Below are 23,668 nucleotides of genomic sequence, written 5' to 3' on the forward strand. Positions count from 1 at the left end.
CCCGCATCGCTGGGGGGTGCCACAGCCCCTCCCGGCAGCAGATCCCTCGCTTGCCAGTGGTAGGGAGAGGAGACCATTGTGGGAAAACAGACTTTTGTCTGTCACGAGTGGCCGAAGTTGTCCCTCTCCAATCATCCATCCCCCTTTCTCTCAGCTGGGAAACGCTTTATCTCATTGTCATCAGCAGTAATAGAAACAAAGAAGATCCCCTGTTTCTTCAGCTCTTTTTTTTTCCTCGGGGTTTTTTTTCTTTCCTCCCCCTCATGGCTCAGAGCTGTAAAGAAGAAACACCCACGTATGTTCTTCCTCGCTTACATGGATCTGAAGACTTTACATCTCTAGCTCCATTTCCTAACCTGGGATGGATGTTCATGTCCAGATCATCACGATACGGATTTTATTTGAAGACGGAACAAAATGCAGGACGTTGAGCACCGAGAGCTTAAAAAAAAATAATTGTGTAACTTCAAAGAGTTGGCAGTTGGGGTGTGTGTGGGATGTCGGAGTGCGGTGCCCCCTAAACCTCAGTGGCAAGGCTGTGCTTGGTGGACGCTCAGCTCTGACTCCTTGTTCCCTCTCGCTGTAGGAAGTTGCTGTAAAGTTGGAGTCTCAGAAGGCTCGACATCCCCAGCTGCTGTATGAAAGCAAACTGTACAAGATCCTGCAGGGAGGAGTGGGCATCCCGCATATACGGTAGGAATAACTGATGTACGCCAGTGTAGCGACTTTAGTGGTGGTGTGAGGCGGGACACTGCCGTTAAAGAGATTTATCTGGTGGGGGATTGGGCTGTTAGGGGAAAAGAGCTCCCTTCCAAGCTCTGTAACTAGTTGGATATCCTCCCCACCGGCCTTCCCTTATCCATACATACTGTGCTTCTAGCTCTTCAGCAGCTCCGGAGCTGGGAGAAATCCTCGTCGGGATTAGAACGGAGTGTGAGGGTGTTTGGTGAGGGCCAGTGCTCTCGGTGAGGTTGAGAGTTCGGAGCCGGCACTGGAAATGGCTGCTTTCTTTTGTTTCTCTCTCTCTCTTTTTTTTTTTTTTTTTTTTTTGTTCCAACATGTCTTCCTCCTCCGCTCAGAAAATGGCGGATGGACGTGGTTAACCCTCCCCCTCCTCGTGTTGGGACAAGGGACGTGCTCGGGCATGTATCTTTTCCTTTCATAGTTATGTGCTGCGAGGCTGGAGGCTGCGGAGAGCCTCAGCTGGGAATGAAATGGCAGCCCCTTTCTGTTACCCGCAGCCCACGCGTCACTAGGATTTCCGTAGGGTTACGGTGCCAGGATAATCCCTCCCAGTCGCTCGTTACGCCGCTTGTTTCATGATCTGAAACTTTCTGTAGTGTTCAGTAATTTCCTGATCTGGAAGACAGTCACTGGTGCAGCAGGCTCAAGGAGGAGTTACTTCTCCTGGGATCACTGGGGTGTTACACTGGGTTAGTTCCCAACTCCTTAGCCTGTCCCGCAGGATAGGTGGAGAGAAACTTCACTTTTCTCCAGAAACATGTTGTACCAGAAGTTGTTCTTTCTTAAAGCTTTGCTGTTCTTAGAGTTACTACTGCGTGTGTTCGCGCTGCGACATAAACGAATTCCGTTCCTTGCGCTGCAGAAAGGATTTCAGTTTAAATGTTGGGTCTGACTGTGGGATCCATTTAATCTGTTAACCCTTCCCTGCCTTCGTGTGCACACCTGTATCAGTAATGGCCTGTAGGGTCATCATGAGGGCATTCTAGGCCATACATTAATTTTAACAAGAACTCAACCAAGTCTGTATTTCTCAGGTTAATGGCTCCCCTCCTCCCTCTTTCCCCTCCCAAACACAACTGGCTGTAGTCCCGCACGTAAGCTGGAGCGGAGGAGACGGCGTTGGCTTGGCCATCTGTCCTCATTCACCACAGCCTTTTGCAGGAAGGGAATAAGCACGCTTGAATTAAGCAGGACACTTACAGCATAAACAGTTGCTTATGTGAAAACAGATTTAGTCTTTATTTTAAACTCGTGTTCTTCAAACGAGTGCCTTTCTTTCACAACCGACCAGGAATTGTGCCTCGGGAAGGTGTCACGGTATGGTTACATGCTGAAACAGGGATAACTGGGAAAACAGCCAAAGCAAGAGGCTATCAGGTGCCTCATCACCCAACTGGAAAAGCAGGCGTTCTTAGACTATGCTTTTTTAAAATGTAGCACTTGGTACTGATGAAAGGCCCAACTTGCAAACATGTAGCAGAAGTGAGCTGCTGTTCAAAAAGAAGTTGTGGGTTTTGGTTAAAATGCCCTGTGAGCATTTCACTGAGCGCTGGAATACTGGAGGTGACTTTACACACTGAGAAACTTGGTTGTAGCTTCAGTTAGAGCAGTCATCCCTCTCTGCTGGGTATTCTTGTAGCTGACTTGTCCTTTATGGCCAGCGACTGCAGTTTAGAAGTCTCGCCACCGCAGCGAAACCGTAACCTTTGTTAGCGTGCTTCCTTCCTCCCCCCCTCGCCCCCCAGATGATACGGTGTTGGAAGAACCTGGCTAAGAATGGACAGCTGAGGTTGATTGACAGGCTTGTGCTAAAGGTGTGTGATGTCAGTGAGCCTGGTCGTTTTTCACTTTCAGGGTCTTTGTAGGAAGTGTCTTTTGGATTTTTTCTGGAAAAAAACTTTGTTTTCAGAAATGGCATTACTTTTAAATATTAGTATGTACCGGATACATATTTGACAGGTCCTTTGACTAGGCTTCTGTTACCATTTGCTGTCTTGCTGTGTGACATCTGGTGATGCTTGAAGAAAGTGAAGATAGTGTTTTTGTTTTCCTGACTTACTTTTAAGAAGAAGCTGAGCGTGGTACCCAGCACAGCTTTTGGAACAAATGTTAAAACATGGTGTGTTTCGGTAAAGTAGAATCCCTGTTACTCTGAATCCAAGGGGGAGGACGTGCCCTACCAAAGGAGATGTGTCACTGCGGTGCTTCACCAGGATGTGTCTTTGCGTAGGTGATTACAGAGGCTAAGACCGAAGTGAAATCACCGTGCATATTGTTTCAGGCAATTCAAGCTTATCTGACATGAATTTTTGGCAGCAGCTAGGCTGGGGGGGGGATGTGTGACTTTGTACTTAGGTCACTTTGCATGTGTAATTGATAATACACGCTCCGCCATTGTTTTATAATGGTATGCTGTCAGGTGGGAATAAGCTGTTCTTGGCTCAGTGTGTTTAGAAGGATGAATCAAGTTGAAGGAAAACTTCAATACATTTGTTAAAATTTCTGTAATTAGACACCTTTAAAAAACAACGGCACAAACAGAGCGTTTGATGGAAAGCGAAGGAGTCATTCTAAACTTTTCCCATTGCCAGGCTGAGCTCAGCAGCGTTTTTGAGTGCTCCACATCTGGGAAACAGGCACATAGTCTTAAAGTCCTCATTTAAGAATTAGGGACTTATTCTCTCTTTTTCATCTACTTAAGCAATGCAGTGGCCAAGATCAGCTTACCAGAAGTCCTGTCGTGTGGCTTTGCCTTACTGAAGTGGTCTGCTGTGGCTCTCTGACTCAGAGCTGCAGTAATGGGCGAGGTGTGGATTGCTCAGTCCTCTGGGGCACCTGTTCTTAAAACTGAATTCTGCCCTTTGACGGGATTGAGAACTTAGTCATAAGGAAGCATAGCTGGAGTGTCACCTGAACTATATAGAACCAAGCTTTTTTTTTTTTTTAACAGCCTTTGAGTTGATTTGATGGCCTTTCTGGCTGACTGCAAGAAAACTAGTGAGCAAAGTCTCAGTTTTGGAGTTGGTGTTTTGATATTGTTTTGGGGGGATGAGCTGTGAGCCTTCGCTTGCCGCGGGAGGGTGAACAGGGGGAACACCACGTTGTTTGCACATGAAATTGCAAAAAATGAGTTTGGAGTATCTTTATTCTCTGAATACTCTAACCCCTTTTAGACTTGCAAACCTTTTGATTTCCTGCTTACTGTTGTTTCCTGGAAGAGTAGCAAAGTTTCACAAATCCTTACGTAAATACTCTACAGACTTTTAAGCTGTGGCATGTTTTAGATGCACAAACTTTGGTTAACCGTTACCTTCATTTTTCACAAAAGGCTCTTGAACCAAGCTTAACGTTCTGACAATCTGATCTGCCTTTAGGACACAGTGCAGAGTCCGCAGTATTCTGCTGGGCTTACTCTCATTGTTCTCAGCCATCAGCTGTCTTTTTCTTTTTTCCTCTCTTTTTCAGTAGCAAAGCATTTTTAGCTGTAATCTTGTTAACTGGGCACTGATCCTATTAGTTTGGACTATCTACCTTTATTCCCAAATTCTGGGCTCTGGCCTGGAGGAATGCAGCAGAGTGTGTTTGGTGGTTTTGTTCACAGTGTAACTGTTAAAGCACTCTTGACAAAAGGGATTGTTTGAATTATCTGTGACAGCCACTCTTTGATTTTTGCCATTTATGGTGTTCATCAACTATTGTTTATATCCTTCACGAAGATTACCTTTAGGTGCTTTTTCAGACTTCTGAAAGAAAAGTGGGCTCCAGATTTTTCTCCTGACAATACCATGGGATCGCTTGGCTTTGTTACCATCAGTTTCCAATGGAAAACAGCTATGGCTAAAACCAGCTTTGGCTGTTGGTGATGTAGAAATGTTGCACTTCAGAGGAGGGAGATACTGTGCGTGTTCTGTGGGCAGGGATGAAGAGGTACTGTACAGCGTGTGAGGCTAAGCAAGGTGATTCTGAAGTTTATTCATTTGTAAGTTTGAACAGCAAAAGCTACTGACATAGACACTTTTTTTACGTTCTCTTGCAAACTGAACAAGCAAAGTCCTTACTTTTCTGTAAGGTCTTGCAAAATATTTTGCTGTTGAGAAACTCAGTATTGCCACCCATGTATCACTGCAATCTTGTAAACAGTGAAGCATGTTGTAAAGTTTCTGGCAAAAAATAAAAAGACACAGCTATAAAAGCACCTACCGGTTTTGTCCTCTGGTTGCTTACTGCCATGTTGTTGGATAATCTGTTAATAACAGACTCTGCCCATACTTATCTTTGCTGAGCAATACATGTAATGGAAAAATGTGGTCGAGTTTGGTAACGAGGGTTGTTCTCAAAATCAATTTTTCCTTGAGCAATTTGGGTCTCTTTAAGCAGTGCTTAAAAATTCATAAATGCACCTCTCAAACACCTTTACTTTAAACTGTTTTCCCAATAACTTCCTACAGCATAAAAAAGTCTCTCAAGACACGCAAACTCCACTAGAAGAAAATACCAAACCCACAGACAAAAACCAACACCACTAGTGCTTCCCCCCCCCAAAAAAGGCAAACAAAAAAGCCCCCTCCAAAACTCAGATAAAGTCTGAAAGGTTTTGTTTTCATTGGTAAGGCTGATTTCATGTAGGTCTGCAGATAATGAGGAGGAAGGTTCTAGCAATAGTTCCTCCTACTAATTAACCTTCTCATTACTTAAGGCTGCATACTAAAGGGCAGAACCACTCGAGTAGATAAGGGGAAGCCTCTTGTTTTGTGGCTCAGAGTAAAGCTGTGAGCTAGTCTTCTAATACCTGCAGTGAGGGAACGAACACCTTTAAACAAAATCTGTTTCATGTTTTACAGCAGTCTAAACTTCTGTCTTAATTGGTCTTCATGGACTCCTTAGAAGCGTCCAGGAGAGGCCACACTTGGTAAACACATGAGGCTGTACTGTTTTCCTTTTTTTCTCTCTCCTTAGCTCAGCTTTTGCAGAAGTGGCAGGGAGAGTGTGTGATTTCAGCTCAGCACTACTACTACGTGGAACAGGTGATGAGCAAAGGCACTGCTGAAACACTGTCCTCAACAACATTTCTTGTACTTGCTGGGGACTAATGGCTTATTTTCTCAACTGAACGGAACCTTCTGGCTTTGATGGAAGAACTTGGCTTCTGTTCTCGCTTCCTACCAGGTGTCTGTGTACCGACTCCAACAGCAAAGCAGCTGCGTGCACGTATGTGTGCAGCGTAACACTCGGCAGGTGAAACGACCTTAGTGCTTGGGAGATGTCTTGCACAGGCATACTTCACATTCATATTTCTCTCAAGTGTTAGAAAAAATGATACAGAATTTTATTTATGGAGTCTGTCTAACTTCATAGTGTAGCGTGTTCATTGCTGTTTCTTTATTTAGTGCTTGGGTGGCCTAATTCATACTCACCATGGCAACTAATGTTAGATGACATCTGCTAAATATTCCACTTCAGTATTTCACTCGTGCCATAAGTTCATTTACATTACTCCTGGCTGGCTAACAGTTCAGTGATTTTCCAGCTTCAGGGGAGATAAACTAGAAATACAGAAATATGTGGCCGTTTAGACATGGATCTTATGATGACAGATTACCTTTGTGTGTGTTGTTTCGGTATCTGTTAGGACTCAAATTACTGTATTTTTACAGGCAGATTATACTTCCCGATTTGTCTGAAACACCATTATTTGCCAGGAAATGTCTGTCCTGTGAAGCCTGGAACATGGGACCAGAAGGGACCGCTTTGGTCCAAATCCAGCACCTGTTTTGGACACACGCACCTGACTGATTCACAGAAAGAATAGCAGTGTTAAAACTCTCTAGGCTGACATGGCAGTGCTCATGATTCTGTCGCTGTGGGGAGAGAGCTGCTGTGCCTAAGGATAAACGCCTGTACCCATAGGCAGTCCGCTCCCATTTATTTCTTCCTTGATATTTCTTTTTATTAATAACCTTCCCCCTATTACAGTCCTCCTGTACCTATAAAAAATAGTTGCCTAACTCCAGAGCTGCCTTGCTGAGCTGTTTGAATACATGATTACAGACGTCACCACCTTCCCAACTTCCTTAGGTCTCTTTTCTGTCCCTCTTCTGATTTCAATTTCCTCTCCTGATTGTTGGTGTCGGGGCTTGCATGTCAGTGCCTTAGGCATTGATACCGATTGCCTCACAGTGTGTGCAGAATACCTGTACTTGTACTGGTTAGGATTACTTCTTGTATTTCAGTGGTGCCTGATATTAGAGCTGTATGATTATAGGGAGGTCTGTGTTTTCTCATTAGTCACGTCATCTGACTAATGCCTAGTTCAGAGACTTTTGTATGAATGACTTGGTGCTTGCAGAAATGGAATCCAGTTCCAGAGCGTTCATCAGTTCAGTGTCATCTGGTTTTCTGTAGGATGTCTGAATCTTTTGTGTTCATGAGGCCTCCCAGACTTGCATATTCACCCTCATGTACCTGCTGACTGGTCAAACTTTCTAATAAGGTGATCTCATGTAATTCCAGCAGTGAGTTCTTCTCAGCTTGCTTGTTCACCAGACGCTTTAATAGCTTCTTTTTAACTGCCTTGGTTCTTCTGAGAATCGCCACTTTTGTCACGTGAACTCTTCCACTTGCTATTTGAAAGCCCAAGTGCTGGGAAACTAATTGCGTAGGTCTTAGTAATCATACGGACAAATACTGTATTATGGAAGTGGCAGAAGTTTATGCAGGGTTGAAGTCCAAAGTGGCTTTTTCTTATGTGGCTATAGAGGCTTCTGGAAGTCTAAAGGTTTGCGCTGAATTACTCAAGGCGCAGAAGCATGTACTTCCTCGCAGGGAGGCACCAGGAGATACTTTTTGTCTCATAAGAGCATGGACTTCTGCAGTTCCTTTTGGAGGACAGGCTACGTGGCAAGGCAGGTGTTGATGGAGGAGAGCTTGTGTTAAGCAGGAACAAGGGTCTTGTTAGGGTTGCTGTGGCAGTAGGAACACTTTCTGGTGACGCTGAGCTGATGTTCTGGTTTTGTGTATGATAAGCTGTAGACAAAGTGACGTGCCCTTATGGTGACAGTGCCTTTTACTGCCTTCACGGTTCCAGAATGCATGGGATCATGGCCTCTCAGTACCAGTAACAGCTGTGCAGTTCCTCAGTAACGTAGCTGATGGGGATCTGAAGTTGAGATTTTTATGTGAATTTTTTTAATCCTTGTATTCAGCAGGTGAGCAGCTCTCACACCTTTGAAGTGTGCTGGTTTTGGTACCTTGTTGCTGCCATTACAAATGCCAGGTATTGGATGAAACTCCTGGTTACCTACCAGAGTTGTGTGGGTGGTGCAACAGTCCGAAACTCGGATTCCGTAGGGTGCGCCCTAATTTGTTAGCCCTTCACTCACCTCTCTTTGACTGGCTTACTTCAGCTTGACCCTTTCGAAGGAAGATACGCTAGATGTGAAGAGAATATTATTAACCAAATGAAATGTTTTCTCAGTTTAAAGAAAAGCTGTTAATAAACACTTGTCTCAAGTTCATAGTTTCTTTCATCACTGCCATTTACAAAACATGCTGAAATGGATCTCATAGGAAGATAAGCTAGATGTGAAGAGAATATTAACCAAATGAAATGTTTTCTCAGTTTAAAGAAAAGCTGTTAATAAACACTTGTCTCAAGTTCATAGTTTCTTTCATCACTGCCATTTACAAAACATGCTGAAATGGATTTCATACCATTTTTGAAAGCTACAACTCTGAAAACAGGGAAGGATTTTAAGTTTGGGCAGACATGACTGCTGGATTTGTTCTTCAGTGTTTGCTGTGCATCAGTTCTTCGCTTGCTTGTCTCGAGGTTTGATGAGGGAATTAAAAACAAACAAAAAAAACCCAACACCCCCCCACACCCACGTAAGTTTGAGTAAACATTCACTTGCCACATGACCTGGCATCTTACTGGCTTTACTGTATGGGGGTTTGTGTCACGTGAGTCAGCTCAGCATAGAGCCACAAATACTGAAATTCAAGATGCTGCAAGGTTTCAGCTGCGTGCGTATACTGGGGCAATAGATCAGGCTGCTAGACCGCAAGATGTGGGAAGTTGTTGACGTGGTGAGCCTGTGTCCTTCAAATCAGACAACTCACTGGGGTCAAATCAAGGTTGCCGTTCAATCTTTAACCACGCTTTGACGGAAGGCTTCATAAAAGATATTTACTGTATTCCAGCTGCTCTGTAGCTTTAAACAGGTGAGACAGGAGAGAATGAGCATGCATGTGTGAGCTTGGGCATGCCTTATGGCTTGAGTATGGACTGGGGTGCTTACCAGCTGTGTGGGATGCTGGGCTCACCCTGCCTGTTCAAGCAGGCAGCTACCTCTTAGCTCCTCATGATGTTGCCCTGTTAATGTTCTGCGTAGTCTTCCGTAAGATCCATCTGCTGCTGTCCTTCGGGAAAGCTGATGATGATCTGTACTTCGTGAGTTTTTTTTGTGTAAGTGGGTAGAAATGGACCTGTGCTACAGAATCAAAATTCTCTGTAATGAAGACATACAGCACTCTAGGAATGAATTAGAGAAATAATGAGTTTTCCTAGTCTAGTAATTTAGCTTTTATTTTTGAAAGAATACATTGTGTGTAACTACGTGCAGAGTCATTACCAGAGTGAACTGTCGAGCAGTTAAATCTCTTCCTGCCACTTCCTGCTCCCCTCCCAAACTCTCCTTGCTTAAAATGTATGGCTGCTCGTGCTGCTTCAAATTGAGTATGAGAGAGTGCTTCCAAGTGTGCTTAAAAAAAAAAAAAAATAGAAGTCCATGGAGCTGTAAGAGCCACATGAGACAGTTGTGTTCTGAGATGCCAGTGTCATCTAGTAGTTGCCATGGGCTTTGTACGGATCATTCCTTCATGTCAGAAGTTGACTCCAAATCTCATTGTGGATGCAGTATTAGAACTTGTGAAGATTTCTCTTTGAGATACTAGCTTTTTTTTTTTAAGAACTGCGCTGAGTTTGTTGCCATATTGTTTGCACTTTAGCCTAGTAATGTTAAAACTGGCATTCCAGGGTGAACTTGGTCTCATCCAAAATGTGAGCTTATATGCCATTTTACATCGATTATGCAAATATGAGAGTAAGGAGTACTTTCCAAGCTCTTACGTATCATAATATCCGAGGTTGCCTAAAAAGAGCCAAGACTTCTAATGTTTTTACTCAAAGCTGCCAGTAGTAGCAGCTACTAGATTTTAAATGGCCATGATGTAGCTTTACTTCTTAATCCCATTTTCCCTGGAAATGTTCCAAGGGAAATGAAAACTTGCTTGCAGTGTTAGCAAAGTAAATAAAGCCCAAGTTACTCCAATACCCTAGCAGAAGTTTCACTTGCCAGTAGTGAAATGAATAGATGTGGCAGGTCTTCTGTGAGTGCTTGAAGACAGGTAGCCATGAAAACGAAATGTGAGGAGGTTCTGTCTTGTTTCTTTGTCTTGCAGAGTTGATTCTGCTTTCCACCAGCTCAGTGTGGTTCAGGAGATTCTTGTGCATATGCAGAAGTAGGCTAAATTGATGTTGTGCAATCAACCTGAATTACTCTACTAAGAAGAGAGATCCCAGTGCATTCTAAAATACAGCTCCCAGGGTAGACGTCCTTTTCATCAGCTTCACTTTTTCTGTGATGCTGTAACTAAATTTTCTTAGCTTGGTTGAAGGCTGATCTTTGATACTTTTCCCTTACACTGCAGTCTCTTGGGCACTGAACTGTTATGGTACTGAACAATTACACTCAGCATCTGAAATAAATGTCAGTTTCTTGAAGAAAATAATATTTTATCTAGATCTTGATTTACTTTTAGAATGCTTTAATTCAGCTCATTATTCTTTAGGCTTTTTTCACAACAAACCTAAATTTCCTATGACTGTAACCAGGCAGGTCATTTGGTCCAGTTTTCATTGCTCTAGATGACCATAAGGTTTCGTTTTCAGCTGAGCTATGGAGCAGTTATAGAGCCTTGTCAGAACTACCAGCCGTTTGCATAGGTGACTGATAGGAACCAAGAAGTAGATTTACAGACATACTCAGTAATTCTTCAACTGCAGCTGGTTTGTAGTTGATTACGAACTTTTCTCAGCAGCATCTCATTCTGACTCTTTCTCCATCTCTGCATTGCATTTTTAAAAGACCCTTCTTGGTCGCTCTTGCAGTTGAACCTGCCTTTTGAGCACCCCTTCAAAGGGCCTAGCTAACAGGTCTTTTCAAAATGAGTACGTTTTGTGGCTCAGTGTCACGTTGCAGGATGAATATTAGCCTCTTAATAAATTACAGACCTTTTCAAATGATACCATCAGCACGCTTTCCTAGGTGAGTCACGTGCAAGGTTTTTTTGTACATCATAGTACACTCCATTGATTTTTAGAAAGCAAAAACTGATAAATAGTACTTATAGTATTGGTATGACGCTTAACATTTTGGAGGAAAACTGTTTTGTTGACATTTCATTTGAATGACTGCTTTCAAAATACGTATTTTCTGCATCCCCTCTTGATGTAGGGAATGGATAAAGGTGCTAGACTGACCTGTGAAACCATGAATATGATCCACAGCTCATACACAACTTGTATCAAATGTGTAACGATGCATTATGAAGTGCATGGTTTCTACTAGAACCCTGACAATGGGAAGGTACAGGCCAGTAGTTCCTGAAACAAATCCAAATATAGAATCTTTTTCTCTGGTTTTATAAATGTTTTACTTTACGACCCTGGCTAAGTTTGGAATCCTGTGAGTACTGAGGAATTTTTCAGCTTTATCAGTGGTAATTATTTCCCAGACAACTATGCATTAGTCTCCTGGAGTCATTGCCTAAAGTGGAAATAAAATGTCTGTACAGGTCTCTAAGCCCCAGCTACTACTGTGTTTGAGCTGAGTCTGGATTATGTTTTTTTTCTCTCCACCAGCATGCTCTTATAATGGGTATATTCTCTGTGTATCTTGTCCCCACCACTTGTTGGAAGCTTGGACTCATGCAGGAGAGGGCTGGTCAGTGCCTTACCCTTGACTGCAGGTACTGGGGCCTTGCCAGGAGGACTAGGTGCCTTGCAAAGGCACAATTCGGCCCTCTGATTGACAAGGCGTTGAGTCTTCACAGTGATGTACTAGCACTCAGCACAGCTTCATAAACAGTTCTTTACATGCACCTCTCGCTTAATGAGGTATCTGGAATGTACAGGAGGACTCTTGAGAACAATATTCAGGTTCTGCCTTTCTGTGCCTGTTTAAAGTATGGAAATTTAGAGCTGAGACTTGCAGAAGTGAAGGGAGTGACTCCAGGTCTTCAGGCAGCTTGGGTGGTGAAATACCATCCCCCAGTTGCAGATAACATAAAGCAGTACTATGAGGGAAATGCTGAACATGGATTGGAAGGAAAAATATGCATGGGAGGTCTTCTGCTTGTACTCACAGCACTGGTAACATTTTTTTCCCCAAAATTAATATACTGGACACTTAAGTCTGGATATCACAGTCTGTTTGCCTGCAGTTGATACACTGCTACATCTGCATTTTTGTTTTTATGACGCTGAAGTGTTTCTCTTTATGAAAACCTGGTAACGAGCCTTTATCTTGTGCTTAATAGGGCAGTAGCACTTGATTGCCATTTGTTAAATTTGGATGAATAAACGGAAGAGGTAGTATCTGAGTTAACTGTGTGAGCTGCTTTGATCTGTTTCGGGGAAGTCATACCTGAAAACAAAGAACAAAACTTTCAAAGATCCTCCTGTGAAGTTAATGTGGGAAACGGTGATAGGAGTGTAGTGTGTCCTGCAGATGAGTGTCAGTTCAGGCTCTGTACACGTGCCTCGGGATGCTGACGTGGGGTGGCTTCTGCTTTCACTGTACGTTGATTTTTGGGGTTTGGTATTTCAGTTGCTGGTGAAGTGTAGTAGTTTTCCCTCTTAAGGGAAGATTAAACGTGTGCACGTGCATTTGCCAACTTGGGTGATCTTGTTTGTCCTCAGACTTTGCTTCCAGGAAAAATAAGACACTACTAGCCCTAGTTCCTTAGCATTCAAGACTGAACATTAGCCAGCAATGTGCCTTCGCGGCTGAGAGTGCTGATGGTATCCTGGGCTGCAGTTGGATTCCTGCTAATGCTGGATAATTTTCTTTGTTGCAGGTGGTACGGTCAAGAAAAGGACTACAATGTTCTAGTTATGGATCTTCTTGGCCCCAGCCTTGAAGACCTATTCAACTTCTGTTCTCGCAGGTTTACGATGAAAACAGTACTTATGTTAGCAGACCAGGTACGTACAAACCTTACTTTGATGAAGCTAACCCTGAAGTCTTATGTGCAGTGTGGTTCTCCTAGCGGGTTAAATCACGTGTTACACAGTGTGGTGTATTGCCAAATACACGCTTGCCCTGTATAGGAACGAAGTAATGGTGGCTCGTGTGTGCCGTGGTGTGCAAAATGAGCGCGGGCCTGTGGTGGAAAGGCAGCGCAGACGCCAGCCCTTTGATGCTGCAAATCTAACAAGTGCAACTTCATTGAAGTATCACGACTAAGGGGTGGATTAGCTCACACTGTCAGCCGTGGGGGTAGTGTTAGAAGAACTGAAGCAGGCTCTAGTTATGGCTGATTTGATCCAGTGGAAACCCATTCCATGCTGGCCAGCTGCAGTGACAGGTGGGCAACACGCAGGTCTGTGTGTCTGTTACTGAATGTCACTATGCACTCACAACCTCCTGTAACGTCCAGTGCCAGACTGTGAGCCAATAAATACTATTTTGGTGGTTGTGATACATAAAGATGGTTCTTAAAGCTGTTAGTGAATATGCCACTCTGCCTCAAACTCAAGGCCTGTAAAACTGTGTTGCCAGAGGCATCAGGAGTACTTACCTGTTTAGTCTTTTTCTTGCAATTGAGAGGTTTTTCAACTTGGTCTTGAGTGCAGCATTTGAAATGGCCAGCCATATTTATTTCTTGCTATTTAATAAACAGTTTGATTATGCTGTCTTCAGCTATTTGAAAGGCAGTAAGGGATTCTGGAGTTGAATTTTCAGTGGTAGTTTATATTTCATCTGATGTTACGTAATTGATGTTAGTACCAAGTTGTCACTTCGCCAGATTCTCGTCGAATCCCAGGCTCTTGGCCAAGGAAGCTCACAGCATTTGTATGGAGATAAGGTCAGCTGTCCCTCTTCTCAGCTGCCTTGAGTGGTATGCTTGCTTCACAGAGCCATTTGCCTGCTCAGTTAGCTGGAGCCTGGGTGTTACAGCATCTCCAGGGAATCTGCATGGTTTTCATGCAGTATTCCTTTGGATGGTAAACACTATTTAGTTGTCTGCTGTAGAGGGGATGTATGAGATCAGTGCATGGAACCAGCTGTTAGGGTATAGCCCAGCAGAACAGCTGTCAAGGGTAAGATGTTGTAACAAGTCAGCTCACTGAGAGACTGCGTGAAGAGTCCATGGTAGCTGAAAAGCTGTACCACAAAAATGCGTGTGCTGTGTTCGCATGCACAGGAAATCGCCTGACTGTGTATGATGATACACATGTGCCAGAGCTGCTCTGCCTCTTCACTGCTGACTGTTATTCCTGGATCGTGGTAGCCTAGGTATGACAGCATGGGTCACAATCAAGCTGTTACTTGCTCTGTGAAAGCTGTTTCCTGGACAGGTGATGCTTGAAGAATGAGTAACTGGGACACAGGGGGAGGGAATGAGCTTTAAAACTGCCATGTGGTAGGTATAGAGAAACCTTTGTTTGAAATAAGAAAAAGAAATTACTCTTTAATGGGAAACTGTAGTTAGAATGTGAACATCTGGGAAATAGTTTCAGGTGTTTAATCTGTCATTTTCTGACCAAGATTGTGGAATTTTAACATACAAGAAACAAATATTTGAAAAATATTAAGGAAAACAACTTTGGTTTTCATTGAGCAAATCCAGCAGAGGAAGGTAAGACTCAAAATTCATGCTTCCATTGAAGGTTGAATTGAATTGTATTGCTCTTACTGAAATCTTACCTCTTTTGTTGTTGCTGTTATTTTTTTACAGATGATCAGTAGAATTGAATATGTGCACACAAAGAATTTTATACACAGAGACATTAAACCAGATAACTTCCTAATGGGTATTGGGCGTCACTGTAATAAGGTTAGTCTAATGCTCTTTGTTTAAAAAATCCAAAGGGAATGGCTATGTTACTTGATTGAAGCTGCACAACCTTTTTAAACCTCACTACTGAGACTGACATTTTTGGATGCTAAACCATGTTTCTTTGGGTTTCTCAGTGTCCACTTCTAAATGCAGTGGCATACACATGTGGCTTTCTGATCCACCCTGTGAGATGCACTTGGTTGCAAGATGATTTCCAGGCTTGCAACAAGATTATAGACTAACCCTAGAGAATACTTAGCTGCTTTTCTCAAGGATGGAGTTTCATTACCAAGATGACTGTTGTTGATAAAGTCAAATCTTATGTTTGGCTTTGGGGCTGACTTCTGGGATGAAAAGAATTTCTGCCAACGTGGAAGCTCCTGACCTACCAGTCATCAAGGCATTAAATCTTGCAGTGACAGACTAGTAAAGAGAACTCTTCAGCCATCAGAATTGTAGATGTGACTAAGAGCCAACTTGTAGATCAATAAATAAATGAAATTATGCAAATACGTCAATGGAAAACTGTTAAGTTGTAGAGTACTTGAATGTGTTATACAACAAAAAACCTGTTCTTCATTTACCTTACTGGGGGGGAGGCGGGGGGTGGGCTGAGGTTGTTGCACTTGTTTGGATGGGTAAACGTAGTCAGAGGTGCATGTTTCCTGTTGTAAACCTTATACAGAAGAAAACCTTTACTTTTTTTTTTTTAGTTCTCTTGAGTGAAATATGCTTAATCCTGCAATTTGTATGTCGAGCTCGGGCAGACAGGCAGCATTGGCAATGCATTAAGCATGCTACTTAATAGAAATTAACTTCAGGACAAATGTACGTGATCAAGCTGTTTATTGGAAGCAAGATTCCCACTTATCTTCTCTATATGCCATCTGAGAATGTCTCATCTCTTTAGGCACTACCAGCATTTTAAATGTTTACCTTTGTTTGCCTGTATGAATGCCAACTTCAGGGCCGTGAACATTAGAAGGGGAAAGCTTGATTAACTTGAGATAACAGCTCTGTCTGAAGAGGTGCAGTGCACTGAATGTTTAGATAAAACCATTGTTGGAAAAGCTTGTAAGTCCAGCTGAAAGGCAGTCTATGTAATCCTGTTGCTGTTAAACTTTGCTTGTTCCCAAGTTTCATACTTTCACTCTGTAGAGCTCTGTTTCTCTGCTGTGTTGAGCAGTTAGGCTCCTTAATTTTCTGGCATGACTTAGAGTGTAACTTGAAAACTTTAATTTTTTTTTTTCTAGTTTTAGTTCCTGATTTCCACTTCTTTTTGAGACGTTTTTCTATACTTTTACAGTCATGCTGGGTTGGCATTACTGCACTGTTTCATCTTGATGTGGATTAATGGCCTAGACATTGCTGCTGTGCTTACTTTAGTGGAGGAACACATTCGATTTCCACCAGCTGAAATGAAAAACAAAATTGCCTGTAAACCATGATATATTTTTCCCATTAATAGACCAGTTATAGCCACACGATGATACAGTGGTAAACACTGTGGGCATGGGTTTCGTTACTGTTGTGGGTGTTCAGATCAGGGAGGTAGCTCTTGAAGGAAGTGCAGGTTGATAGGTTTGTTTACATGAGAGCAATGGGTTCCTTCAGTTTGCAGCCAAGTCCTTTAGCTGGGGAACATCTGCCACCATACAGTATTTACTTTGCTGTAGGTAAGTGTAGGTTAGGGTGTTCTAAGGATTGACAATACAGAGTTCACATAATCAGTGATAAAGACTAGAATAGCATGGTAATCTTGTTCCAGTAGCTTCCTGTCAGTTGTATTTTTAAAAAAAAAATATTTTTTCAAATTTTAATTTGGTGATTGGGAGAAATTTTGCTCCCACCTTTAAAAGATAAATTATCAGTTCTGCTAGAAATAAGCCCTGCATGCTTATGAAAGTAAACTGTAAGGTGACTAAATGCCTTCTACCTCTTCCTTACTGAAGATTTACTTTTTATAAATGTCTTTTGGGGGAAGGGCAGTTTGTGGAACCAAAGGATGCTTTTGTAAGCAAAACCTCAATTTCCTTTTTTAATAGAGCCAAATGTCACCGTTACTATCCCTGGTCAAGGCAGTGCCATTTTGGAGCGGCTCACAGTTGAAATTTACCTTGTTGCATCTTTCAAATTTTCCCCTTTGAGGGGAAAAAACCCCACCAAACCAAAAACCAAAAAAACCCAAACATACATAGATTTTTGAAAACTACAGTGCTTGATGGAAGAAGGATGGCATTTGGCTACCCTGTTCTTTCTTGAACGCCTCGGTGTTGCCTGTCTGCGCCGGCCATTGTTGCAATGTAAGCAATACTGTTTGATGCACTGCCACCCTCTATTGTTTGTTCAGTGTTTAGAATCTCCAGTGGGGAAGAGGAAAAGAAGCATGACTGTTAGTACTTCTCAGGACCCATCTTTCTCAGGATTAAACCAGGTCTGAACTGTCTCCTATTCCAACCTCAACCCCAAATTCATGTGCTTTATTTTTGTTTTGTTTTGGTTTTTTTTTTCCTTTTTCTGGAGAATGTAGACCTTGCAAAAGCACCTCTTATGTTGGCATTATTCAGACATACTTGGCAAACATGTAACATTACTAAGATGTTTTCCTGTGGCGCTTGTTTAAATTGTGGAATTATTTCTAAACTCCATATTAAAAAGGGCTAAATGTACGTGCTTGATTTCAGATGCAGAAGCAAGTTTGGGTTTTTTGTCCTTTAAAACTCAAAGGCAAACTGTTGAATGTGTTGAAGGATAGACATGCCACCCTAGGGAAATAGCAGGGCTTCCGCATAGGGCTGTCTGCTTGCCTTCCTATAGGGTTCCTGCAGTGTCTTTGACTGCACGTGGAGAAAGTTCTGTTTCTGCTTCAGCCAGACACCTTTCCTTGCAGTTGTTGTTCAAAATCTTTCCAGATGTGTAAGGAGACTCTTGTATTTTCATCTGTTGTGCTTATAAAATGAAATTACCCTAACAAGCTGTGTTTTGGAGAAGCCAAAGCTTATCTTGTGGTGTTAAATGTAGTACTCCTGACTCTTTAAGAGGAGATGAATTGGAACGAAATGAAGACATATGCCAGTTCATAGCAGGACAGCTGTAAGTTGCTGAATATGAATCATAGCTCAGGAGTTTGGCCGTAGGATCAGTCCGTAGCTTTCCACAGTGGTAGTCTTCATGTATTAAATCCCAGGCAGCTAGCTGCTGTACACAAGCTGACAGGCTTCTGTTGTCTGCCTCTGAAACTTTCTTATCAGTTGAGGCAGAGACTTTGATCTACTTCTCTAGTTGCTCTTGGCAAAAATCTTGCCCTACTTCTCCAGTTTCCTGATTAAGGTGGTATGAGGTTATCTTCGGGAATACGTCTGTGTTCCTGCTGGCTGACATCCGTACATTCTGTGCTCGTCCAAACCAGGCTGTATCTTCCAACTTAACTCTTTGCAGGATGGGCTTACCTTTGCCTTCCACCCATCTAGAGTGGCAGCTACGGGATGAGCGTGAGCTAAGGAACGGAGTAAACTTCTCTAGAGAAATTAATGCTGTTAAAATAATACCCGGTTACTTGACTAGCACAAAACGAGTCTGTGTTGCTGAATTGATTCCCTTTGGGTTTTTAAGAGGTTCTACCTATGCCTCTTGAGAGACTGCAAGATTACCTTGTTCAGGTCTAATATCGAGAGCTTGTAGCCGCTGTGGAAGAGGCAGAGCATCACTTACTTTCTTCAGAAGTTGTAAGTCTTAACCGTGCCTGCGCTCAACAGGGCTGGGCACCAGCTCTTCATCTGTCAGAGGCACCATTCCAGTGTTAAGTATTTTGAGTCACGAACTGTGACTTTGTCCCTCATGCCCTTAACTAATGGCAAGATCCCCAGGATTACAGAAAACATGTGAAGACTTGGGTTTGTTTAAAGTGATTGTAACTAAATGTAAGTGAAAATGTTCTGACTGATGTGGGTAGGGTTTGGTTTTTCCTTCCTTCTCAGAGCATAGTATTTTACTTAAACTAATGGGCAGAGGCCTTGCCAAAGTAGCTGTTGTAAACTGTATCAGAGGCTGTCATCACATCAGAGAGGTTTAATCAGAAGATAAGGGATTGCATACGAGCTCCGGCTTTGCTTCTGGGAAGGTTGCATTTGCAGTATAGTGTTCTCATAGAAGCTTTGAACTATCTGCTTTGGGAGTTTAGTATCCAAATCACTCATTTCCTGGTAGCTGGGGAACATGTCCACACTCACTCAGTAACTGCCTCTAGTGGTAGCTGCAGCGGGTGCAGCAAGGGCGTTTTCTGAACTGTCTCAGCAGTGTAGTTGCCTTAAAAACTTGGATTTACGTCCTCTTGCATCCTGGGCTTTCAGGGTGGCTTCACTGGAACGGCAAACATAGAACTGCAGTGCTTCGGGGCTGCGTATAAATCATGGTAAGGCTTCAACTCAAGGTTTTCTGCTCTGACATCAGTAATTAAAGAGGGTTTTAGCTTTGTTTTGCCTTACCTACACTACTGTATTTAGAGAATCTTTTTCAACCAGAATTCTGAAACATACCTACTGTGCAATTTGGAAACTTTGTCTTTCAGTATCTTTGGTACTTCCGTGTCGAGTGTCACTTCATAATTCACAGCACTTCCAGGGTGCCAGTGACCCTCTGTTTCTGTCTTGGATGCAGGGGTGCCTGCAGATCAATCTCCTGTGCTTGTTTGCATTTAAAGATCCATCTTCTGTTCCAGAATCACCTTTAAGGTGATACAGAATAGGTTCTTACTGAGAATTTGTTGGACCTTATGTCTTCTTTCCATCATCTCCTTCCCCCACCCATGTCACTTCAGCAGTATTCCTTAATCTGTAGGGGTTATAGTCCCTGATCCTGTAGCATTAACCCAGCATTGGAATCGGGAGCTCAGCCTGATGATTTTTAGCCTGAAAACTGATTGCTAGCATTTGAATCATTCCTTATGTACTTCTGCCTCAGCTTTTTTTGCCTAGTCCTGAAATCTTGTCGCAAGAAGGTACAGTCTGTATTAACCGTCGTAGATAGGCTGGCTGTGAGCACACTAATTAGCATGCGCTCAGTTGTCGCTAAATACCAACTCATTGGGCAAGCTTGGTTATTAGAAACCTGAATGGGATTCCATGTACTAGCTTCCTGGCTGTATTAATACCATCGGCAAGTGTGTCGTGCTGCTGTGATGGTGGTGTGGGAGTCTTGAAGTGAGCGTACGATTGACAGCAAGATGCCTTGTTTGCTGTTAAAGGTTTTGGCCTTACGCTCAATGGGCAGTGCTCTTTGAGACAGACAAGATTACAGGATGTACTTCATTTGCATCAAGCCGCTGAGCTGCTGTTAACTATCTGTATGTGTAAACCCCTCTAGTGTGAGCGGGTTTTTGTGAAGAGCGCTTTCGCACACTGCTTCCTTCGAAGTTGTGCGCTGCAGTTAACGAGCTGATGTGACACAGACTACAACAGTAACGTGAAATAGTTGTAGAACTAAGCTACAGATGCTGAATAGCACAGTCCAATCTATTCCACCGGATTGAGAAAAGGCTTGAACTAATTCACTATGAAGTTTTTGAACTGGCTAGTTAAAGCTAGCTGTGACTCTGCACTGTTACTTTGCTTCATCTTAACTGTAGGCTGTTACGTTGTGTGGATGTCTTAAAATGCAGCGAATGCCTAGTGAAAGAGGTTGGGGGTTCTGTGCATTGTATAGCAATATAATCTATTTTCATTTTTCTTTAAGTTATTCCTTATTGACTTTGGTTTGGCCAAAAAGTACCGGGACAACAGGACACGGCAACACATACCATACAGAGAAGACAAAAATCTCACTGGCACAGCTCGATATGCCAGTATCAATGCACATCTTGGCATTGAGCAGAGGTGAGTTCAAGGAGATTACTGCTGTGCTTTTGGAGGCTGCAAGATGATCTTATTTGTAAGCTTCTGAATTGTCTGAACTAGTTTTATGTGAATAAGTGTATGTATCTCTTTGCGAGTGTTTTTGGCTGCCTATGCAAGGGTAGGGGGGGAAAAAATCCAAATTTGCTTCTTGAACAGAGTCTAAGTCTTGCAGGCATGAGGTGGATGTTTTATGTACTGTGGGTTTTGGGGGTTTGGTTTTTTTAAAGCATAAGCTGTACTTTCATGTGGCTTTGTCAGGAACTTCACAAACAAAATGGTGCTAGGATTTTCCTGATGGTGTTGGTACCTGTTGTTGCCATTGCTGACTGGCTCGAGATGTGATTCTGTAGCCAGAAAGGGTATTCCAAAGCTGGCGTCTGTCCTGATTTTTGCCTCTCCCTTCAAGTCAGTGAACTCTTGTTTATCCTTTTGCATGCAAGCAAGACTTAAAGATCATCATCTTCACTCACATGGTATTTTGGTTTCTAGTATACACAGCCATAACACAGATTCACAGAGTGGTAGGGATTGGAAAGGGAACTCTAGTGATTATCCAGTCCAACCCCGTTACCAGAGCAGGATCACCTAGGGTAGATCACACAGGACCAAGTCCAGATGGCCTTTGAAAGTCTCCAGGGAAGGAGACTCCAGCATCTCTCTGGGCAGCCTGTTCCAGTGCTCTGTCACCCTCACAGGGCAGAAGTATTTCCTGTGGCTCTGTGTGTATATATATGTGTGTGTATTTGTTTGAGCTTTTCTTAATCAACAAACACGTTGTTATCTGGATCACAAGCATATTGCTACTACAGTATCCTAGCAGCGGTCCAGTGGAAATAGCACTTCAGGTACTCATGAGAGATGAAGTGATGCCTCTCTACTTTCCCTTACCTATATGCCTCGATACTGTGACGTGGAAGTGTAGTAGTGTGGCTTTAACACATGATGCTGAGGTTGCTTTGAAAACTCCCATGAATGTCTGTGCCTCTGACATTCAGTTTAAAAGATGGGAATGACAGAAGTTCTGGTGGTCAGCTTCAACAGAATGTGTAACTTAAATATTTGGTGCTTTAAAATACTCCCTGTTTCCTCTTCACTTTAATTTCCTTAATCATCTTTAAGGGTATTTTATTGTCTGTCAGTGTCATTATTTAAGCCTACTTGATGTGTGGGTCAGGTGAGGTAAATGACAGGTGCCGTTTCTGAAGTAAGTACACTTCCTACAACCCAAGCTCTTCCTGTAAGGGATTAGCTGCACTAGCACCTTACAGTGAAAGGAGAGAACTGCAAAGGACTGTTGCTTTTGAATTTAGCTGGAGGTCTTGTGCCATCTCTGCTGGTACTGGGAATTCTAATGTAATTAGAAATGTAGTTTGGTGCATGCTAAAAAGCTGTTAAATGGTCTAGATCAAGCCAGCAGTGAGGCAAACAAATAATACAATCTTTTAATCAAGGGAAACCAGTCCTGAAGCTTAGGGCACAACATTTCCACTGTTCATGCCATACTTCAACTGTTACAGAACATGTTTTCCTATATGTAATGACAGCGGTTCTTAAGGAGCTGTTTCCAATGTTACCCATTTCTTGTTTTAATAACAGAGAGTATTATCCTGTTTTCCAAATCCTGAAAATCACTTCTATCAGTATATGCTCAAATGTAGTATGAATTATAGATTTATAGAACTAAATATTTCCTACTACAAAATCGCAGCATTAAACATTAAAGCAATGAACTGGGTGGGGGGTGGAAACCATGAATCCCTTCATTGCTTCTGAATTTACCACTGCCTTCTCAGAAAATGTAATTTTGTGTCATGGCCCCATACCGGTTCACCGAATCCTGTTGGTGCTTCAAATCTGCAATTCTGATAGAATTAGCAAGTTTTGCAGGCTGGAGTTTGTGGTGTTAGTATTGATTTTCATCCCTCTGTGGTTTCATGTTGCAGCTGAGAGGGCCTCAGAGCTAGCTGCTGTGAGAGGAGTGAACCAATCTTCTGTTCCCTGATCCCTGGGCACAGCTGGTGCATTTTTGGCCTTGTGGGGAAGTGGTTTAGGGAGCTGAGATCCTGGGGTAGCTCCCTGAACTGGTTCCCCAGAGGGTCAGAGAGCTGGAACATGAGTTGAGGAGGTGAGAGGCAGGCCATTCTGCTGATTATTAGTGGTTTTATTGGGTTGGCTATAACATAAAGCATCACCTACAACTTCTTGTCTCTCACACCAAGATCTTGAGGTAGATCTGTGCAGGTACTTATAGATTGCTCTTACTTAGAGGGGGCTGTTTTACCCTCACCCATGTGTATAATCCTGTTTGCATTGCTGCTCTCAGCCCTTTACTTCCCTTGTTGGAATAATAGGTGTGTAGTCTTCCCTGCCACTGTTTCAGTGTTTCTTGCAGGTCTGCCTGGGTGGCAAAGCAGCAGCAATACCTGTCAGGCTCCTTTGGTAAGGGAGCTAGGAGGGGAAAAATTTGTCTGTCTCATGTCACAAATAGAGGTCAGCTGCAGAGGGACAGTCAGAGCAAAAATCTGATTTTACCACAGCTGCTAAGGCACCTTCGCTAAGAGGGGAAAAAATCATGGAGAGTTGTTTTCCACTTCAGTGAGCTGTACTAGCCTTACCTGAAGGTGCACAAGTGCATGGGACCCAGTGGAATACATCCGCGGGACCTGAAAGAACTGGTGGATGGGGTTGCAAAACCTCTCTCCATCCTATTTGAAAAGTCATGGCAGTCTGGTGAAGTTCCCACTGACTGGAAAAGGGGAAACGTAACCCCCATCTTTAAAAGGGGGAAAAAGGAGGACCCAAGAAACTACAGGCCAGTCTCACCTCTGTGCCTGGCAAGATCATGGAGCAGATGCTCCTGTAAACCATGCTGAGACACGTGGAGAACAATGAGGTGATTGGTGACAGCC

General features: G+C 42.9%; 1 protein-coding gene across 1 annotated transcript; it reads left to right on the forward strand.

Moving 5' to 3' along the window:
- Positions 1 to 590: 590 nt before the first annotated feature.
- On the forward strand, positions 591 to 20,738 carry LOC104512495 (casein kinase I isoform alpha-like; the record flags this gene model as incomplete). Its single annotated transcript, XM_010155493.1, has 5 exons — positions 591 to 693; positions 12,883 to 13,009; positions 14,767 to 14,865; positions 17,219 to 17,302; positions 20,599 to 20,738. Coding segments are annotated over exons 2-5 (413 nt in total), but the record flags the coding sequence as incomplete, so codon positions are not given.
- Between the last annotated feature and the right edge of the window lie 2,930 nt (positions 20,739 to 23,668).

This window comes from Eurypyga helias, unplaced genomic scaffold, assembly GCF_000690775.1.
Source record: "Eurypyga helias isolate BGI_N326 unplaced genomic scaffold, ASM69077v1 scaffold38507, whole genome shotgun sequence".
Taxonomy (NCBI): domain Eukaryota; kingdom Metazoa; phylum Chordata; class Aves; order Eurypygiformes; family Eurypygidae; genus Eurypyga; species Eurypyga helias.